This window comes from Sus scrofa, chromosome X, assembly GCF_000003025.6.
Source record: "Sus scrofa isolate TJ Tabasco breed Duroc chromosome X, Sscrofa11.1, whole genome shotgun sequence".
Lineage (NCBI taxonomy): Eukaryota > Metazoa > Chordata > Mammalia > Artiodactyla > Suidae > Sus > Sus scrofa.
In genome coordinates, this window is record NC_010461.5 from 98,234,270 (window position 1) to 98,256,174 (window position 21,905).

General features: G+C 45.7%; 2 protein-coding genes across 4 annotated transcripts in view; one reads left to right on the forward strand and one right to left on the reverse strand.

Moving 5' to 3' along the window:
- Nucleotides 1-21,905, reverse strand: part of NKAP (NFKB activating protein) — a 43,336-nt gene that overhangs the window by 766 nt on the left and 20,665 nt on the right. The window contains exon 10 of one of the 2 annotated variants that reach the window (XR_002340533.1): nt 11,545-11,660. Coding sequence is in view for 1 of the 2 variants with exons in the window: in XM_021079468.1 (XP_020935127.1) it covers nt 11,615-11,660 (46 nt within the window). In the remaining variant the exon portion in view is untranslated. Of the gene's footprint in view, nt 1-11,530; nt 11,661-21,905 lie in introns of those variants that run through there. The other variant, XM_021079468.1, reaches the window with a different exon arrangement.
- On the forward strand, nt 200-21,127 carry AKAP14 (A-kinase anchoring protein 14). 2 transcript variants are annotated; one of them, XM_003135329.5, is made up of 6 exons: nt 200-1,091; nt 5,366-5,532; nt 5,870-5,961; nt 13,925-14,104; nt 16,881-16,933; nt 18,117-21,127. In XM_003135329.5, exons 2-6 carry the CDS (start codon nt 5,376-5,378, stop codon nt 18,241-18,243), a joined length of 609 nt encoding a protein of 202 aa, XP_003135377.2. In that variant the 5' UTR covers nt 200-1,091; nt 5,366-5,375; the 3' UTR covers nt 18,244-21,127. The 2 variants fall into 2 exon arrangements, with proteins under 2 accessions (XP_003135377.2, XP_020935548.1); XM_021079889.1 differs by lacking the exon at nt 200-1,091 and adding an exon at nt 1,877-2,881.

Here is a 21,905-nt window from a genome sequence, read left to right on the forward strand (position 1 = left end):
AGCGGCCCAAGAAATGGCAAAAAGACAACAACAACAAAAAAAGAACCTGACTAGTATCCATGAAGATGTGGGTTCAACCCCTGGCCTCGCTCAGTGGGTTAAGGATCCGGCGTTGCTGTGTCTGTGGTGTAGGCCGGCAGCTGTAGCTCTGATTGAACCCCTAGCCTGGGAACCTCCATATGCCACAGGTGCAGCCCTAAAAAGCAAACAACTAAGTAAACAACTGGTTTCTCGCACAGGGCCAACAGTGTTTGATTTCATCATTTAAAAAACACTATACTACTACTACCACCATTAATAACGATGCTAGAAACAATATCTGACAATTTGAGAGAGAGGGTTTGATATACCAAGCACCGTTCTGTCTTTACATGAATTAATCTGATTTGATCCTCATAAAGAACCCTATTCCATAGGCATTGTCATCCCCATTTTATAGACAAGGAAACTAAGAAATGTTAAGTAAACTGTTCCTAGGTCTGCGCTGATAACCATTACAATATAAGCTCATCCTTGACTCATAAAAAACACACCTTTGAAAATAATCAAACACACGAGGGAGGTTCCAACCTCAGAATTTGAGAATCATTAAATAAAAGCTCAGTCATTTGAAGTCGGATAGCTCTTCAAACTTAAGTTTGGGGCAATTTATTTAATACTCTCTGTGCCTCTGTTCAACTGTGATGAAAACACTAACACCTACTTAACAGGGGCTATTGTGAGCAGTAAATAAGCCTGTCCCACAGTGACTGGCACATAATAAGGACCCCCTAATACATGCTGGCTGTGAGCTTATTGTTACCACTCCTCCTGGCACAGCCCTGCAAGCCCATCTCCTGCTGGGGAGGAGCTTCGAGGACAACTTGGTCCCGCTTTGCAGGTCAGATTGTTGCTGTGACCGACTATCCTCCTCCCTCACTAACAGAAGCAGTCAGAAACATTTGGGCGTTGCCTCCCATTGGTTGAAATTGGTGTTGCCTTGGCAGCACGTGTAAACATTCCAGCAGGGAATCCAGAGGAAAAAGCTGCAGGAGAATCTTCCTGAAGCTTCCTGGTCTACCTCTGCTCCAAACAAGGATCTGGTCACTCAGGTATGAGGGTTATTAAGGGTGGGAGGGCTCCACAAAAAGGACTTGAAGTTGTTCTCCCCATTCATCACCTAGACCACAAACTTGACCTTGCCCTTCGCACCCATTCTGCCCATCTGGCCTCTTGTTAGGAAGGGAAGGGGAAAAAAAGGAGTAGGAGAGGCCAGGTGAAGGGATGCTTAAGAATGATTTGTGCCTACAGATGTGTGAGGATAAGATCTGAACTGTTGGAGTTCCCGTCGTGGCGCAGTGGTTAACGAATCCGACTAGGAACCATGAGGTTGCGGGTTTGGTCCCTGCCCTTGCTCAGTGGGTTAACGATCCGGCGTTGCCGTGAGCTGTGGTGTAGGTTGCAGACGCGGCTCGGATCCCGCGTTGCTGTGGCTCTGGCATAGGCCGGTGGCTACAGCTCCGATTAGACCCCTAGCCTGGGAACCTCCATATGCCTCAGGAGTGGCCCTAGAAAAGGCAAAAAGACAAAAAAAAAAAAAAAAAAAAAAGAAAAGATCTGAACTGCTCCCTGCTTTCCCTCTCTCACTGGAGCACAGGGCTCCCTGGGTCCTGCCATGCACAAAGCCCCCACCTCATTTTTTTTCCCGCTTTTTAGGGCCGCACCCACAGCATATGGAAGCTCCCAGGCTGGGGGTCAAATTGGAGCTACAGCCGCCAGCCTACACCACAGCCACAGCAATATGTGATCTGAGCTGCGTTTGCGACCTAAACCGAAGCTCACGGCAATGCAGGATCCCTAACCCACTGAGCAAGGCCAGGGATTGAACCTGCATCCTCATGGTTCCTAGTTGGGTTCGTTAATCACTGCACAACGAAGGGAACTCCCAAAGCCCACCTCATTTGCTTGGTGTTGGAGGTCATATATTTGGCTTCCTGTAAACTCATCAAGAGGCAATTTGCTGAAAGCCAAGTCAATGAATGATGTAGTAGCCAAATGGGGCATTTTCTGAAGGATCAAGTTGCTATATGATTAACGCACCAAAGCCTGCTAAATTTACCAATTCACAGAAAAACTATTGTCTATGGAGTTCATGGCAAATTGCTTTGGGCAAATTGGCATGGGCCTTGGGCTGGGGAGAGCCAGTTCTCTAGGGCTAAGGGCCTTCAGACACCTACTCCCAAACTTCAGCCCCTCCTCACTCTGGGATGGGCAGCCTGAAGGGAACTGAGGTAGAGGCAAAGTAGCTTAAAATATTGGTATGAAACCCAAATGAGCACGAGTCCACATTATTCCCAGAATGTTTAAGGCTGTTCCAACCATTCTTGGGCTGACAGCCATGGGAACTGGGTTGCCCTGCTCAGCAGCCACTATACCCAGGGACCAACAACGGTATCCAGAAAGGGGACAGAGGGGGGCCCTTTTTGAAAGAGGCTCGCAGAAAGGGTGAGCATGTGGTGGGCTGCAGATGGAAATGTGAGATGAGGGCCCCACCATCCTTTGTGAACCTTGGAGGGAGAGTGGGGTGCTTCAGAGCACAGGCTGTGGGGAAGCTCCTTTGTGGCACAGTGGGTTAAGGATCCGGCACTGTGCACCTGTGGTGTGGGCTGCATATGCGGGGTGGGTTCGATTCCTGGCCCGGGAACTTCCACATGGTGTGGGTAGAAAAAAAAAAAAAAAAAGGCACAGGTTGTGGAGCCGGACGATCTGGTGTTGTGAGCTTGGCTTCCTTGTTTCACATCGTTACCTGAATCCCTCTCTTTATGACTCGGGCCCAGCTGGAAGCTGCTGGCATACACAAAGTAGCAGAGGAGAGGGCCAAGGAAAGGAGGTATTTACAAAGGTACGGGCAGACGGTCGGGAAAGAGGACAAGTGCGGCTCCCAGGGCTGGGAACCTGGGGCTAGAGGGTTGAGGGGAGAGAACAGTTCCCCTCACCTGAGGATCTGTGAGAGCTGCCCCTGGCCAGTGGGCACCTGCTTGGTGCAGGTGTAGCCCACCCAGGAGACCTTGTAGGTGGAATGCCCCCCGGGGACATGTGACTGATATGCCTGGAGCTCACTCTCCTCCCTTCAGCTGGCCCCTCCCCATTGTGTGGAACCTCCTGGAAGCCAGAGAGTGTAGGAGAGCCACCACTGCAGTTCCAGGGTAGAGAGTGGGGGAGATGGGTGGGGGTGGGGGCTGGAAGGATATAGGGAAGGTCTGCAGCCACCATCTCCTAGTGCTGTGCTGAGAGCTAAATGGAAAGAGGCATATTAAACACCCCAGGCTGGGAGTTGCTATTTACAGAAAAATAAATAGGTCCCCTCAGAGCAAGATAGCAACCCTCGTGCAGGGATTGCCTGCAGGGGATTTATTATTTATTTATTTATTTATTTATTTTTAGGGCCACACCTGTGGCATATAGACATTCTTAGGCTAGGGATCTAATTGGAGCTGCGGCCGCCAGCCTATGCCACAGCCAGTCATGTCAGATTGGAGCTGCATCTGCAACTTACACCACAGCTCACAGCAACACTGGATTCTTAACCCACTGAGCGAGACCAGGGAGCCGGGCCAGGGATCAAGCCCACATCCCCATGGATACCAGTCAGGTTCATTACCACTGAGCCACATCGGGAACTCCCCCTACAGGGGATTTATAACTGTGCTAGAAGTGAGTGATGGCTGCCCAGTGAGAAGACCTTGCTCTAGCAGCACAAGAAAGAATCCAACACTCAAGGGAAAAAGTTGGAAAATGTGCAAAGGCTTCTAGCTCTGTGATAAACTGTTCACAACCCTGATAGCTCTAATTTCCAAAATCTCAATAGATGTTAAAGGCATTTGGAAAATTTTATTATTATTATTATTATTATTTTTGTCTTTTTGTCTTTTTTGTTGTTGTTGCTATTTCTTGGGCCGCTCCCGCGGCATATGGAGGTTCCCAGGCTAGGGGTCCAATCGGAGCTGTAGCCACCGGCCTACGCCAGAGCCACAGCAACACAGGATCCGAGCCGCGTCTGCAACCTACACCACAGCTCACGGCAACGCCGGATCGTTAACCCACTGAGCAAGGGCAGGGACCGAACCCGCAACCTCATGGTTCCTAGTCGGATTCGTTAACCACTGCGCCACGACGGGAACTCCGGAAAATTTTATTTATCACTTATGATAAACATCTTTCTAAAACAGGAGCAAATATTTTCTTAATATCTCAAGCCATGAGCCAGCATCATACTTCCTGGTATAATAGCAGAAAGCATGCCCACTGAAGCCTGACACAAAAGACACAGGCTCATTGTCTCCACTTTCTTCTTCTTCTTTTTTTTTTTTTTTTTTTTTTGCTTTTTAGGGCCACGCCCACGACATATGGAAGTTCCCAGGCGAGGGGTCGAATTAGAGCTATAGCCGCCGCCTGTGCCACAGTCATAGCAATGCTGGATCCTTAAACCATTGAGCAAGGCCAGGGACCAAACCCGCATCCTCATGGATCCTGGTCGGGTTTGTTAACTGCTGAGTCACGAAGGGAACTTCTGATCATCTCCACTTTCACTTCACATTTTTCTGGAAGTGTTAACCAAAGCTAATATTTATACATTGCAGGAAAAAAGAAGGCAAAAAAATGATAGTTTCTGGCAGGTAATGGTATACCTGGAAAATCCAAGAGAAAAAAACCTGAAAAGTGAAGCCCTCCTATACTATATTGCTCTAATCATTTTTATTCATTTTATCTTTAAAGAGCCACATGCCCTCAAGTCATCTAAAGCAGGGATTGAGGTCCTAATAGAGACTCAACTAGAAATCAATATTATTAGACCTCTAAGGAAGCTAGGAATCATTCTACTACTTTTTTTTTTTTTTTTTTTTTTTTTTTTTAGGGCTGCAATAGCGGCATATGGAAATTCCCAGGCTAGGGGTCGAATCAGAGCCTATGCCGCAGCCACCACAACACCAGATCTGAGCCACATCTACGACCTACACCACAGCTTGCAGCAACACCAGATCCTTAACCCACTGAGCGAGGCCAGAGATCGAATCTGCATCCTCATTGATACTACTTGGGTTCTTCACCCACAACAGGAACTCCCTCATTCTACTACATTTTGCTTAAGTCTTCATGGTTATGAGAATCGAAAAATCCTTGGTTTTCAGGAATAATGGATCTCAGCAGCCAGGTACAAAGGGTATACAGTGAAGCCTCACTCCTACCCCAACCCCTAATCCCCTCCCTAAAGGCAACAACCGTTTCCTGTGTCTTGTGATTCTTCAAGAGATAGTCTGTACTTACATAAGTGTGTACATGCAGACACACACACACAAAAGGTAACTTCTTGAATTTCTTTTTCCAGTCAAAAGAAAATGGAGGTGAAGAAAAGTGTCAGATTTCGAGAGGATGTGAATGTGGATAAAGGTTCTACAAGCCAGATGACGGATACAAAAGATACTAGCGATATAAATGAACTAGCTCTAGCTTTGGCTAAGCATGCCATCGATGCTGCTGTTAAGTCCGTGGAAGGTGGTAATCCTGTTTCGATTGTCTCGGTAATGCCACACCAAGTTCCCATTGTGGCTCAGTGGGTTATATACCCGACTAGCATGCATGAGGATGAGGGTCCATCCCTGGCCTTGCTCAGTGGGTTAAGGATCCGGCGTTGTCGTGAGCTGTGGTGTAGGTCAAAGACAAGGCTCGGATCCAGCATTGCTGTGGCTGTGACTTAGGCTGCCAGCTGCAGCTCCTATTGGACCCCTAGCCTGGGAACTTGCATATGCTTCGGGTGTGGTCCTAAAAATCCCCCCCCAAAAAAGTAACACCACGCTGGGAGGCAACTAATAAATTCATGCCTTGTTTGCAGAAGCTGAACACCCTGTCAAAAACATCAACTGGATCACACATGGTGAATTCACAGCAGAAAGGGGCTGTAAACAAATTGAGGAGTTTGTTTCGGTAAGTTAGTTGACCACTCCAGCTTGGCACACAAGGGCGAAGAACAATAAAAAGGCTCCTGTTTGAAGAAAAGTTCGAAGTCCTTCTGGAAAAACCTAAGAGATGATGTCACAGACAGCCTGAATAAGTAAAAACTCTCTTCATCTGGGTTCCAAAATCAAGATGGGATAGTCTTTGGGTTTTTTTTTAACATGACTAAATTATTCTATTATGTATATGTATGTACACTACACACACACACACACACAAAATGTATTTTACTCTTTAGAAGGTCTATTCTTTTTTTTTTTTTTTTTTTCTCTTTTTGTCTTTTTAGGGCCACTCCCACGGCATATGGAGGTTTCCAGGCTAGGGGGCTAATCGGAGCTGTAGCCACTGGCCTACACCAGCACCACAGCAACGTGGGATCCGAGCCACGTCTGCAACCTACACTATAGCTCGTGGCAACGCCGGATCCTTAACCCACTGAGCGAGGCCAGGGATCGAACCTGCAACCTCATGATGCTTAGTCAGATTTGTTAACCACTGCGCCACCCGACAGGAACTCCAGAACATCTATTCTTACACTCCTTCACTTTGTACTCCACTTTCTCCACTCCCTGGACAAAAGTCACAAATTATTCTTTTCAGTCACTCATCTCACTTGATTTCTCCTTTTTCTTTTTTTCCTTTTTTCTTTCTTTCTTTTTTTCTTTTTTAGGGTCTCACCCTCGGCATATGGAGGTTCCCAGACTTGGGGTCGAATCAGAGCTGTGGCTGCAGACCTACACCACAGCCACAGAAATGTGGGATCCGAGCCGAGTCTGCGACCTACACCACAGCTCACAGCAATGCCGGATCATTAACCCACCAAGAGAGGCCAGGGATGGAACCCACATCCTCATGGCTACTAGTCAGGTTCGTTTCTGCTGTGTCACATCAGGAACTCAGTCTCTTTTTCTCTTGTTATTTTTCTTTTTTTTTTTTTTTTTTTTTTGTCTTTTTGCCATTTCTAGGACCGCTCCCGCAGCATATGGAGTTCCCAGGCTAGGGGTCTACTAATCAAAGCTGTAGCCGCCAGCCTACACCACAGCCACAGCATCGCGGGATCTGAGCCGCGTCTGTAACCTACACCACAGCTCATGGCAACGCCAGACCCTTAACCCACTGAGCAAGGCCAGGGATCAAACCCGCAACCTCATGGTTCCTAGTTGGATTCGTTAACCACTGCGCCACGACAGGAACTCCTTCTCAGTCTCTTTTTTTCAAACGTTCTCTTTCCTGGGTTTTTGGTACATTCTAGTTACCTCTTTTTCATCTTTCCTCTCTGTTACCTTCACTGAATGTCTTCCACTATCTTCATCTGCCTTTCGGTGTCATTAAATATAGCATTTCTCAGGGTTCTATGTGGGTCTCATTGTGTCCTCTCACAAGATGGATATTGCTCAATCTTGTATATTTGCATCAAGCAGTGACTATGGCTTCCAGTTGCCAGCTTCTCCTTATGAGCTCTAGGAGACTCATATCCGATGCCTGCTCAACACTCCCCTTGGATATTTCGCAGGGAACCTCTAATTCTGCACATCCAAGATTGAATGTTTCTTTAAAGATGGGATAGTCTTTGAAGGTAAAAACGCACAATTGTATTTTCCAGGGTTTGCATCATCCTAACCATACAGTTCCCTAGGAAAATCAGATCTTCCCAGCGAAGCAATTTTCCCATGTGGCTGCTCTAAATGGGGGCCTAGTGGCCTAAAAAGGGAGATGCTCCTCTAAAGCAGGAGTTCTCCACCCCTGGCTTTAGAGTCTTCATTTTAACAAAGGGGGTGCACAGAGATTAAAAGTCATTTTCAGGGAGTTCCCGTCGTGGCGCAGTGGTTAACGAATCCGACTAGGAACCATGAGGTTGCAGGTTCGGTCCCTGCCCTTGCTCAGTGGGTTAACGATCCAGCGTTGTCGTGAGCTGTGGTGTAGGTCCAGACACAGCTCAGATCCAGCGTTGCTGTGGCTCTGGAGTAGGCTGGTGGCTGCAGCTCCAATTCGACCCCTAGCCTGGGAACCTCCATATGCCGTGGGAGCGGCCCTAGAAAAGGTAAAAAGACCAAAAAAAAAAAAAAAAGTCATTTTCAGGGAGCTCCTGTCGTGGCTCAGCGGAAATGAATCTGACTAGCATCCATGAGGACGCAGGTTCGATCCCTGGCCTCGCTCAGTGGGTCGGGGATCCAGCATTGCTGTGAGCTATGGTGTAGGTCGCAGATGCAGCTTGGATTGGGTTGCTGTGGCTGTGGTGTAGGCCGGCAGCTGTAGCTCCAATTGGACTCCTAGCCTGGGAACCTTCATATGCCGCAGGTACGGCCCTAAAAAGACCCAAAAAAAGTCATTTTCATTGGGCTATGGAATGTTTTCACTGTATAGTCAGATATACATGCTCACGAATTCCTTCTATTTTTCCCTCCTGGTCCTTGTGCTGACCAACTTGTGGTGCTTATCCGAGCAGCTGTGGGGAGAAGGCCCTGGGTTGCTTTGCATAACTGGCGGGGCCGATGAAGAAGAATGGCCGGAAATCCCCACTCACTGTATTTCCTTGGAAAAGAAACCAGTTGAAATTGGTGGGGGCAAACTCCCCTACCCTGGGAGAAATCTCCAGCTGTCTCTGTTCCTCTGCTAAGCCCATCCAAGCCCATGGGCACTTTCCCAGGCCCAGGAAAGCCGGTCACATGGTCAGGTGGAAATGGGGTAAAGTTAGGGATGCTGGCTCCATGCCTTCATCTGTGGTGTAGCACATGACTCGCCGTTCTCACTGCAAGGAGTACGTAGTGCACAGTGAAGGCCGGGACAAAGCACGAGTTACTCCTGGGGCCCCTGCTCCGGAGCACATCTCCATTTGGGCTTGAGCAAAAGGCCCTGTTGCTGCACCCAGGGTTTGTGAATCAGACTGCAATGGGACACAGAACAAGCAGGAAATCTTCCCCTGAAGACCCCACTGCTTCTGAGCAAAAGACAAGTCAGTCCTGACCGTGGCCCACGGGGGCCGGATGTGATCTGAGTCTCCACCTCGCCGCCTTCCCAACTGACTGCTCAGATCCCATCACCCACCACCTTCTCCCCATTCACTTTCTTCACTCCAGTCATACTTGCCTCCTTGTTGTTCACTGACCAGGCATGCTCCCACCTCAGGGCCTTTGCACTCACTGTTCCCTCTGCCTGAAAACCTCTCTCCTGAGATCCAATCTCATGGTTCATGCTTTCCATCTTTTCAGGTCCTTGTTAAGATGCTTTCTGCTCACCGAGGCCTTTTCTGGCCACCTGATCTAAAATTACACCCATCTCTCCTTTGACTTATTTTTCTTCCATTAACACTTAGCTCTACTTAGGATATTAGATTTACTTACCCTACTGCCTTTCTTCCACCACCAGATCACATGGACCAAGAGGGCAGAGACTTTTTTCACTGCTCTGCCCCAGCTCCTAGAAAGTTCAGGTACATAGTGGATGCTCTATAAATATGTGCTGAATACATAACAGATTGATTGTCTCCATACCATTATTTCTTCACAGATGAAAAGCTAGGTCAGAGTATCTGTCTTACCCATTCATAGGAGTATTTTGAGGATGGAGACCACTAGAAAGTAGAAGGTGATGGAAAAGCTAAAAGCTCTGCATAACTCCTGACATCAAACTACCCAGTTCCTATCCCCACCAATGCAGCAAGCCCTAGAAGTGAAGTCTACCATCTAAGTTGCAGGTTTTTTTTTTTTTTTTTTGCTTTTTAGGGTCGTATTCTCGGCATATGGAGGTTCCCATGCTAGGGGTCTAATCAGAGCTGCAGCTGCTGCCAGCCTACGCCTCAGCCGTAGCAACGCTGGATCCAAGCCTCATCTGCAACCTACACCACAGTTCACGGCAACACTGGATCCTTAACCCACAGGGATCTAACCCGTACCCTCATGGATACTAGTCAGATTCATTTTCTCTGAGCCACAACAGGAACTCCCTAGATGCCAGGCATTTCTGATGGAGAGCTTTCTTAGCTATAATGAACCCGACTAGTATCCACGAGGATGCGGGTTTGATTCCTGGTCCTGATCAGTGGGTTAAGGATCCTGTGTTGTGAGCTATGGTGCTGGCAGTGTAGATCACAGACATGGTTTGGATCCTCTGCTGCTATGGTTGTGGCATAGGCTGGCAGCTGTGGCTCCATTTCGACCCCTAGCCTGGAAACTTCCATATGCCACAGGTGCAGCCCTAAAAAAAAAAGGCATTTAATCTTCTTTTTTTTTTTTTTTGGTCTTTTTTTGTCTTTTTAGGGCCGCACCCACGGCATATGGAGGTTCCCAGGCTAGGGGTCCAATCAGAGCTACAGCCACTGGCCTATACCAGAGCCACAGCAATGGGGGATCCAAGCCGCGTCTGCAACCTACACCACAGCTCACAGCAATGCTGGATCCTTAACCCACTGAGCGAGGCCAGGGATCGAACCCACAACCTCATGGTTCCTAGTCAGATTGTTAACCACTGAGCCACTACGGGAACTCCAAAAATGCATTTAATCTGATGGAGCACTTTTTCACATTTATTGCAGATTTCCCAGACTCCACCATATACCAGGGGATGACAAATTCAGAGTTACCATTTACTGAATGAGCATGGCTATGTGCTAAGCACCACTAATCACTTCATATGTATTATCTCATTTAATCCTCATGACCATGTGTGTAGGTACATCAGTATACCCATTTTTCAGATGAGGAAACTCAAGGCTCAGGCTGGACAATCTGCACAAAGATTTTCTTTTCTTTTTGGCTGTGCCCATGGCATGGGGAAGTTCTGACCCACAGCAGTTAGCTGAGCCACAGGAATGACCACGCCAGATCCTTAACCCACTGTGCCATTAGGGAACTCCCCAAACCTTGCTGATTAAACAGCAAAATTAAGTTCTGATTGTAGGTGTGTCTGATATACTCTTTCCACTATGATAGAAAAAGTACTGTGTGTGTTCACTGTAGAAAAGCTCTTTTTTTTTTCCTTTATGGGCCTCCCTGCAGCATATGGAGTTCCCAGGCCGAGATCAGATCTGAACCGCCTAAGCCACAGGTGAGGCAGCATGGGGTCCTTAATCCATTGTGCCAGGTGGAAGATCAAACCTGAGTCCCAGTGCTCCCAAGACACCACAGATCCCCTTTTGCCACAGCAAGAACTCCTAGAAAAGGGTTTTGTTTTGTTTTGTTTTGCTTTTTAGGGCTGCACCTACAGCATATGGAAGTTCCCAGGCTAGGGGTCCAATCGGAGGTACAGCTGCCAGCCTACGCTACAGCCACAGCAATGCCAGATCTGAGCTGTGTCTGTGACCTACACCACAGGTCACAGCAATGCTGGATCCCCGACCCACTGAGCGAGGCCAGAGATCAAACCCACAACCTCATGGTTCCTAGTTGGATTCGTTTCCGCTGTGCCATGACAGGAATTCCCCCAAAGGATTTTTAATATTAAAAATAAGACATCATTTTTAAAAAAACTCAGTGAGCAAAGATACACAAAGCAGAAAATTAAAGTTTCCTTTCCACCCCTACAATACTTGGTTCTACTCTGTCAAATGTCACTTACCATTGATAAGAGTTTTGTGCATATGCTTCCAGTGGCTGTTGACGTTGAATGTCCAATAATATGCAATTGGCTAAGCCATCCATGGTAGAGTAGCACAACGAGATAGACACTTTTTCCTGGAAGTGATATATGAAGCAATGTCATATAAAAATGACAAAACCCAAGGAGAACACACACTCACTGGAGCTACATAAAAGTCAGCTGCCTGCACAGGATAAAAATGGGGAGACTGGCCTGAACTTGATGTGCCTAAGGCTGCTTTAGAAAATCTTAGAATTGAGACAGTTGACGAGGTGGAGAAAGCATTGAGCTGGCTGCTTGGGAGCTCTGGGTCCCAGTCCCAGCCCTGGATTGTCCCTTTCTATTTCTAGGCCCCAGGATCCTAATCTGCAAAGCGAGGTGCTTTGTTAGATGATCTTTAGGGATCATTCCAATGCAAAGAAGTCTGTGATTGTGTGACAGGTTAGATATTAGGCCTGAAAAAGTATATCAGGTAATACAGAAAGGTTGGAAAAAAAGGGTACGTTCCAAGGGGCCTCAAGAGGTTGACTGTGTCAGACTCCTTCATTACAAGGAATATCGATCTAGGAGTTCCTGTCGTGGTGCATCGGAAATGAATCCGACTAGGAACCATGAGGTTGCAGGTTCCATCCCTGGCCTTGCTCAGTAGGTTAAGAATCTGGCGTTGCCGTGAGCTGTGGTGTAGGTCGCAGATGCGGCTCGGATCTGGCATTGCTGTGGCTGTGGTGTAGGCCAGTGGCTATTAGACCCCTTGCCTGGGAGCCTCCATATGCCACGGGTGTGGCCCTAAAAAGACAAAAAAAAAAAAAAAAGAATACAGGGAATAACGATCTATGTAAGTAGACAACAGACTGTAACCTCCCTGGCTAACTGAAACAGCCAATTGGGTGTAAGTCTGAAATAAAGTTAGCTGAGGCAGAGGCCTGGCTTTCCTTTTTTTTTTTTTTTTTTTTTTTTAAAGGAGGGCCTGAAATCTTTTTTTACCATTTCCTCCAAACTCTCTCCTCACAGCACCAGGATTGTTAGACAATCCCGCTTCCTTCCTTCTGTGGACCTTCATCTTAATTCAGGATCTTTTTCGATTTAGAAGCCTCCTGTGCCCCAGTAGCCAGCACAAGGGGGTTCTGTTGAACTTGGTGAATACCTCTGGCATTCAAGGCCTGGTGCTGAGACTCAAGGCTGCATCATGATGTGTGCGGATCTAGGTGTTAGTAAGATTTGTGCTTCAGAGGGGGAAGCTTGACCCATTCCTTTTCTGACCTGATTTTATATACCACCTAGGGCTGCAATGAAGTGAGCCTGATTTTCCAAAACAACTTGTGAAATCAGCCTCCTTTCTTTCTTTCGTTTGCTTTTTAGGGCCTCACCCATGGCACATGGAGGTTCCCAGGCTAGGGGGTCAAATTGGAGATGTAACTGCCGGCCTACACCACAGCCACAGCAACGCCAGATCCTTAACCCACTGAGCGAGGCCAGGGATCAAATCCATGTCCTCATGGATACCAGTCAGGTTCATCACCACTGAACCACAATGGGAACTCCACTTTCTTTTCTTTCTTTTCTTTTTTGGTCACATCCGTGGCACGGGGAAGTTCCCAGGCCAGGGATTGAACCTGAACCAGGGCAGTGATCCAAGCCACAGGAATGGCAATGCCGGATCCTTAACCAGATGAGCCACATGGGAACTCCAGCCTCATTACTTGCTAGTTACAGGAGTAGGGTGAGCAGAACACATGTTCTAATCACTTTCTAGTTATTTTACACTTAACCAAACCGACCTTCCAAGTAAGAGTCCAGTAGGAGATCAGCGTGCGTGTGCGTGGTGTATATGTGCACACACATCTGAAGAGGTGCCACTGACCTCCAAAGCCCAATATCAAGCGATGTCTACACTATTCCTTTATTTCAGGTCCACTTTTTTTCTCTACCCATGAAGATAAGCGGGAGTTGATTCTAGTTTGAATCCCAGTCAAAAGCATTAGAAATGGACTCTAGGGAGTTCCTGTTGTGGCTCAGAGCATTAAGAACCTAACATGAGGATGTGGGTTCGATCCCTGGCCTCTCTCAGTGGGTTAAGGATCTCGCGTTGCTCTGAGCTGTGGTTTAGGTTGCAGACACAGCTCAGATCCCGCGTTGCTCTGGCTGTGGTGTAGGCTGGCAGCTGCAGCTCCGATTCAACCCTTAGCCTGGGAATCTCCATATGCTGTGGGTGCGGCCCTAAAAAGAAAAAAAATAATAATAAGTGGACTCCAGAAGCAGGGCTATAACCCCTAGCGTGTGCCCCGCCTTTACCTAAAGGACTGGAACAGAAGTCTGCTTTGCTTCCTCTAAAAGCTGCTTCTTTTTTTCTATGAAACAGAAATGGGAGTATCAAGGCCGCTGGGTGCACTACACCGAGTTTTTAAGGAGGGAAGACGTGATTCATAGCTTCTATTACATCTATTGTGTACACTGGAGCATCCCAACTGCTCGGATACCCATAGCACAAATCTCTGCCGGTGTCTACTTCACCATCAAGATCAACAAAAACAAGCCTCCGGTAAGGGCTTCCTTTTCTGCCCTGTTCCCTTCAGTGAGACTTTAACAAGAACTGAGACTTACCAAGGCCACCGATGGTTCGTTCTCTGTAAAACTGAAGGCTCATATTTCTGTCCTCATCTCGCTTGGCCCATCTGCAGGACTTGTCACAGCTGATGACCCCCTCATCTGTCAAATGTTCCATTTGGCTTCTAGAATAACATTCTCCCGCTTTCCTCCTGCCTCAGTGACCAGTCCTTCTCAGTCTCTCCTGCTCTCTCCTCCTTGCACCGACGTCTTCATGTTGGAATGTCCCGAAACTCAGGCCCTCGACCTCTTCTCTAGCCTCGCTTCCTTCACGATCTTATCCAATCTCCTGACTTTAAATGCTACCTCTAGCTTCTGATCCCGCAGTCTCTATTTCCAGCTCAGACCTCTGCCACTGGGATGTTTAATAAACATCTCACTTGCTGTATCTAAAACTGGACTTGTGACTTTCCTTTCCAAGTGTGACCCACCCACAGCCTTCCTCATCTCAGTTGAGGGCCAAAATCCTTGACACCATCCTCTACTCTTTTTTACTCACATCCTTCGTCCAATCCATTAGGGAATTCTGTTGGCCCTACCTTCAAAACCAGACCCTGAATCCAAGCATTTCTCCCCACTCTACCACCCTTGTCCAAGATACCACCATCTCCCACCAAGGTTATTTCAGCAGCCTTGTAACCGGTCTCTGCTTCTCCCCTTACCCATTTCCTGCCTCTTTTCAACCAGCCAGAGTGAACCCTGGAAAATGCAGTTATGTCACATCTGTGTTTTAAACATTCCAATGCCCTTCTCAAACTTCACAGTGGATGTGAATGACTCAGGGACCTTGTTCAAAGGAAGATTCTGATTCAGCAGGTCTGGGGTGGGGCTTAAGCTTCTGCATTACTAAGGCACTCCCAGATGGTGCTGAGGCTGAGGGCCACAGAGCACACTTTGAGTAGTGAGGCTGACAAGACCTTGTGTGATCTGGTGGCTTGTTCTTTCTGCTTTCCCATTACTCCTTCCCCGTCACTTACTCTGCTCCAGTCACTGTGACCTGGCTGCTCCTAAAATAAGCCAGGAATAAGTCCTGCCTCAGGGCTTCTGTACTTGCTGTTCCCTCTGCCTGGAACCCTCTACCCTAGGTATGGGCACGTCTTGCTGGCTCACCATCTCCACCGCACTTTCTGCCCTACCTACCTTCATGCTTTTGCTTTTTATCCATAAAACTTTATTGCTTTCTGATCTTCTATATAATTTCTTAGCTTTTTTTTTTTGGCTGCATCCGCAGCATATGGAAGCTCAGGGGCCAGTGATCTTGAGCCGCTGATCCTTAACCTGCTGTACCACAAGGGAAGTCCTATAATTTCTTATCTTGTTATACTCTGCTCCCCCACCAGAATGTAAGCTCCATGAAGGCCTGGCAAGTAGTAGGCACTCAATCAATACTTGAAGGAATGACTGCTTATAGCCACTAGGTCGACTGTGAATATGAAATATGTTGACAGCTGGTGTGAAAGGAGTTCAAATAACATCCAGGAATCCGGGGTCAGGGTCCTTAGAACAGGGTTGGTGCCAAGCATAATGCCGGAATACCACAGACATAAAAATGCTATTTCCCCTTTGCCTTCATTCTTTCACAAAAGTTATTTGAGGCTTTGCCTAACTCTAAGGCTTATATATGACCACACAGTGAACCAACCGTGTCCTATATTCACCCTATTCTGATACAAACTTACCTGTTTAGAGAGTTTGGAACCTGGAGTGATCTAAAGAGATAAAATATGTGCAGTGGTCATTTCCCTGGACATATACCCTGTCAGCAGATGTCTTGCTAACCAGCAAGGTCTAAGAAGGGAAAGTGAGGCTGCTGGAGGTAAACAAGGTGGTGACCGAGACTACACAGAGAGCGCTTGGGAGATGGGCTCGTGCTCAGAATTCCAAGTATAATTTTGGAGAGGACACTGAAATGGGGACCACTGAGACAATAGTACAACCTTTTTTTTTTTTTCTTTTGAGGACGCACCTGTGGCATATGGAAGTTCCCAGGCTATGGTTCGAATCGGAGCTGCAGTTACCAGCCTACACCAGAGCCACAGCAATGCTGGATCCTAGCTGCATCTGTGACCTACACCACAGCTCACGGTGATGCTGGATCTTTAACCACTGAGTGAGGCCAGGGATCGAACCTGCAATCTCATGGTTCCTAGTTGGATTTGTTTCTGCTGGGCCACAAGGGGAACTCCCTTTTTTTTTTTTTTTTTTTTTAAGCTGCACCCGAGGGACATGAAAGTTCCCACAGGCCAGGATGGAACTTATGGCACAGGAGTCACCAGAGGCATTGCAAGGACGTCAGATTCTTAACCTGCTGAGCCATGAGGGAACTCCACAACCTACATTTTATGCTGCTTCAAAATATTTCTGAACTGCATTCATCTGTATGGTTTCATTCTTAGGTTATCCCTACAACATAAGCTGGTACTGTCAGTCGATTATGTAAAGAAGTTGATATGTTACTCACGCTCCTAGTAATGAGAGCACAGCCTCTCCTGACTTGTTTCCAATTTTGTGGAGACTCTTAAGGTCTTTGTTGCCAAGAAGATCTTTTGGCGAACAGAGGTTTGAAGTGACAAAGAACTACCACCTACAGATTCACAGGGAAGATGAATTCTAGAAATTGAAGAGCATACTCATGAACACGTGTAGCAATAATGGAAAGAATCATGAGTCGGTATGATTGGTCTCAGCTGACAGTTGTCATTTTCTCGTAGGATGCACCCATTGATGTCTCTTATGTCTTTGAGAGCCAAAGATTAGTTCACAGGTAATGAACATTTAGACTTATTTTGAAAGGTTGGTGGGACAAGGTCATCATACTCCAGGCATCCAGCAGGCCCACAGCCACAGACAATTTACGTAATGGTCACTTTTCTTCTTTGGACCACCTACTCCATTAAGATGGCTGAAAGCAGGATTCCGCCATTGTTGTCAAAAATTGTTTTTTTTTTTTTTTTTTTTTTTTTTTGTCTTTTTGCCATTTCTTGGGCCACTTCTGCGGCATATGGAGGTTCCCAGGCTAGGGGTCGAATCAGAGCTGCAGTCACCGGCCCACATCAGAGCCACAGCAATGCAGGATCCAAGCCGTGTCTGCAACCTACACCACAGCTCACGGCAACACCGGATCGTCAACCCACTGAGCAAGGGCAGGGACCGAACCCGCAACCTCATGGTTCCTAGTCGGATTCGTTAACCACTGCGCCACGACGGGAACTCCTGTCAAAAATTGTTTTAAATTTTATTTACTTATTTTTTCGGCCACACGCGTGGCATGTGGAAGTTCCCGGGCCAGGGATCAAACCCAAGCCAAAGTGGCCTGTGTCAGAGCTGGATCCTTAATCCACCGCTCCACAAGGGAATTTCCAAAATTGTTTTTATTTCTAGTGTCTTATTTTTTCAGTGATTAGAAACTTGATTAATTGCTGAAGTAGGAGTGGGGCCAAAGTAGGTCGTGTCTGTTGTTTTTATGGGAAACTTCACAATCACATGGAATTTTGTATAATAATCAATTTTTTTTTTGTCTTCTTAGTGGATGACCACCCCGTGGCATATGGAGGTTCCCAGGCTAGAGGTCCAATCGGAGGTGTAGCCGCCAGCCTACACCACAGCTCATGGCAACACCAGATCCTTAACCCACTGAGCGAGGTCAGAGATGGAGCCCGTGTCCTCATGGATGCTAGTTGGGTTCATTAACCACTGAGCCACGACGGGAACTCCTATGATAATCACTTTTATTTGTATAGCAGCCCTCTTAAAGAAACTTTACATAAAAGCTCATTAACCCTTTTAGTGATTGGGCCTAAGGAATAGAGACAACCTTTGCCTCCCACCCCTCAAAAAGCATTTTGATCATTGGGAATGTAACAGTAATAAGCAGGGAATCAATCGCTGGCTCAATGCTTTGTTTCATTTTAAAAGCTTTTGGTGTGTTTGTTTTTCTTCCTCTGCAGACCCGGAATGACTCGCTTTCGAGAAAAATGGCTGAGGGACATAATTGAGGCCAAACATATTTTAATCGATCCAAATATCTTCCAATTCAACAGTATTGGAATCTTCCAGAATATTTTAGGTTTTTAATCAGAGTATATTAAAAATACAATACTGCACATCAAACCACAGAATATTTATTGAATAATAACCTTGTGGCACACAATTCAGCTGTATTATTTTTCTTTGCATTCATTTTCCAATTTGCATCTTCCATCACACTAGCAGAGTAACCAGTAAGTTGTCTTCTATTTTCTTTTTTTTTTTTTTTGGCTGCACCCACAACATATGGAAGTTTCCGGGCCAAGGATTGAATCCGAGCTGCAGCTGTGACCTATGCCACAACTGCAGCAACACTGGATCCTTAACTCACTGCACCAGAGCAGGAACTCCTATTTTCTTTCTTTCTTTTTTTTTTTTTTTTGGTCTTTTTTGTCTTTTTGTCTTTTCTGCGGCCACAGCCTTGGCACACGGAAGTTCCCAGGCTAGAGGTTGAATCAGAGCTGTAGCTGCTGGCCTACTCCTAAGCCACAGCAACGTGGGATCCGAGCCACATCTACAACCTACACCACAGCTCACGGCAACGCCAGATCCTTAACCCACTTAGCAAGGACAGGGATGGAACCCGCAACCTCATGGTTCCTAGTCGGATTTGTTAACCACTGAGCCGCGATGGGAACTCTGGGAACTCCTATTTTCTAAAAGGTTTTTCCTGTCACTATCCACATCACTCAGTCTTACATGTACAAAAGCTGAGTTTAGGGAGTTGCTCAAATTAACCTGTCACACTAAACTGAGATTGGTCCTTGGCTGCTTGTTCCCCCATTTGAGCCTAAGTCTCCAGCCTGGACACACCTCTTTCATGGGTACAACTAGAGAAGAGAAAAATGGCAACAGTTCTCCAGCTCATAATATAACCAGTCTGAAGGGTTTCCCTACTTACAGATACCCCTCCACCTCTTTTTTTTTTTTTAACTGCAAGTTAAGCCTCACTGTTAAACAACAGATTCTGAAACTCTAACACTGGGTATGCTGCCTATCACAACACAGCATCACAACTGTGAGGGCAGCAGGGTGGCTTGAGGACCGGGTGCAATGACATAGGGAAGGTTCAATTGCTACCCTTATTATTTCTTGTCTTCCTCCCATCCTCACACCAGATCATCACTTGTTCCTACTCCTACTATCCCTATGAAGCTATCTTGTCTGGCTGCAAAATTTTAAAACACCAAAGACAAAATTGCATTATGAGTGATTACTTACAGGTATGTCAATGATGAACTTATGTAGGCAAGCACTGGAAGGGATCAAAGAATTTTAAAGGTGATTGATGGAGTAAGACTGTGAGTCAGTTTTCTTCTTTTAACTGTTACATTTTTGCAATAAATTAAAAAGGAGGGAAAATCATATCAGAGCAACAGGTGAGGAGGTGGGAAACTAGGTAAGTCTCCTCAGAGAACAAAAAGTATATTTCAATACAATAGCCCTGCCATTTGACTTACAGCTAAGGAGACTAAAACAAAGTTTGAAGCAGTAACTGTAATAGGCTGAAAATAAAATACTTTTAGCCCTTATATTCTTCCACCTTCTTTCCTTCTCAAAGGATATGATACTGAAGCTATTCTTTGGCAGATCTTTCCTCAACAAACCTTGATGAGAGATTTAGTAAAGTTCTGACATAAATTAATATATGTTCTTTCATTTATTCAACAAGCATTTGTTGAGTAGATATCTATTCTGTTCAGGAGACAGGAGAATCCAATGAAAATCCACAATATTCATAGATCACAAAATTGTTGCATTTAAACTACCTTGCTAACTGAATGAAAATCAGAGAACAAAACCATTCAGTCTCTAGGAACCAGAAACAAACAAACAAAAATAATATTCTTAGAGAACAAAATTTTTACTCGTTATTTTAAAATTTTTTTGGCTGTACCCACAGCATGCAAAAGTTCTTGGGTCTGGGGTGGAACCCGCATCACAGCAGTAACCAGAGCTACAGCAGTGACAATGCCAGATCTTTAACCCACTGAGCCTCCAGGGAATTCCAAGAACAAAATTTTTAAATGGGGAATATAAGTTTAGGTTTTATTATACAGGGATGTAGATGGATTATGACTCACAAACTTGGGACCTAGTTTCCTTTTAATTTTTGGAAATAATAGATTTATTAGGCTAGGCAGCAATGATGATAAATCAAAATCACTTCAAATTCATGGGTTATAACTGTTACATGCCAACTGGCTGTTTAGTTCATTAATTGTGAGTTAAAAATATACATTTTCCTGGGAGTTCCCTTCGTGGCTCAGTGGTTAACGAACCCGACTAGGATCCATGAGGATGTGGGTTTGATCCCCTGCCTCACTCAGTGGGTTAAGGATCCAGCATTGCCATGAGCTGTGGTGTAGGTTGCAGATGTGGCTCGGATCCTGCACTGTTGTGGCTGTGGTGCAGGCCAGCAGCTGTAGCTCTGATTTGACCCCTAGCCTGGGAACTTCCATATGCCGTGGGTGTGGCCCTAAAAAGAAAAAAAAAATCCTAAAACATATTTTAAATAAAAATTTTGATCTCTTCTTTGAAATATGACTGCCTTATTTTAAAACTTAAAAAAAAACCCATTTTAAACTATTATAAGGAGAGAGGGCATTTTATAGCAGCGAAGTCAGAGATTCCCCATCACTCAGATAATTTAAATTTATCCTAGGCACCTAATAATGCAGCTCAAAAGAACCTTAACAAAAATAGTAAAAACTCCTACTGTCCCTCCCCCTTCACTCGTGTGTCCTAACAACTAAACTTGACAAAAGGAGGGAAGGAAAAGGATCATGATTTTGTAGTCCCAGATTTTCCATTTCTCCCAAACTTAAAACTTAGTTTAAAAAGTGATAAAGAGAGGGGGTTCTATATGAAGTTAAAGATTAAACTGAATGACAGATGTAAAAAACAAACTGAAAAGTTTAACAATATTTAACATGAAATCTGCCTATTACATAAAGGACAGATGTAAAAAATGTTTAATATTGGAGTTCCCATCGTGGCTTGGCAGAAATGAACCTGACTAGTATCCACAAGGATGAAGATTTGATCCCCGGCCTCGCTCAGTGGGGTAAGGATCTGGCGTTGCTGTGGCTGTGGCCTAGTGTGGGGTAGGCGGCCACGGCTCCAATTTGGCCCTTAGCCTGGGAACCTCCATATGCCGCAGGTGCAGCCCTAAAAAGATGAAAAAAAAAATGTCTGATATCATTTTAACTTCATCCTCATGAAACATCCAAGTTAAAACAATAATTATTAAATTTTTCCTTATTAAACTCCTGATCATAGTTGACTCCCATTCATTTCTAGTACTCAAATAATGATCTAAGCACAGTGCAAATGGAAATAATGTACTTACACTGGCACAAAAGTAGACTTCCCAATATTTTACACTTGGAAGAACCATTTTTAAGTAACCCATTAAAAATTTTTAGAAGAAATGTTCACATCTTCAATTCAACAAGTCTGTAGGTTAGTTTGCTTTTTGGTTTGTCTATTGGTTTGGGGGTGGAGGTAGGGATAAAAGTCAAAGTAACATTATTTTCAGAGCTCATAATATATTGTATTATACAAGTCAGTCTTTACATTTCCAGATTTGCTTGTTTCAGCCATGCCTTCATTTCGTTAACTAAAGTGACCTCCTGTAGATTTCTGTCAAGTCCACTTGTAACACATTCAACAGAGAGGAATGATCATTTCCCACAGGTCTGGTGGGG

Bases quoted from the DNA above. Each gene is read 5' to 3' on its own strand.
- AKAP14 (XM_021079889.1), top strand. From the start codon at position 2,802: ATGACTCGGGCCCAGCTGGAAGCTGCTGGCATACACAAAGTAGCAGAG. The intron at 5,962-13,924 runs GTAAGTTAGTTG...TCTATGAAACAG, and splicing joins AAATTGAGGAGTTTGTTTCG to AAATGGGAGTATCAAGGCCG. The intron at 14,105-16,880 runs GTAAGGGCTTCC...ATTTTCTCGTAG, and splicing joins TCAACAAAAACAAGCCTCCG to GATGCACCCATTGATGTCTC.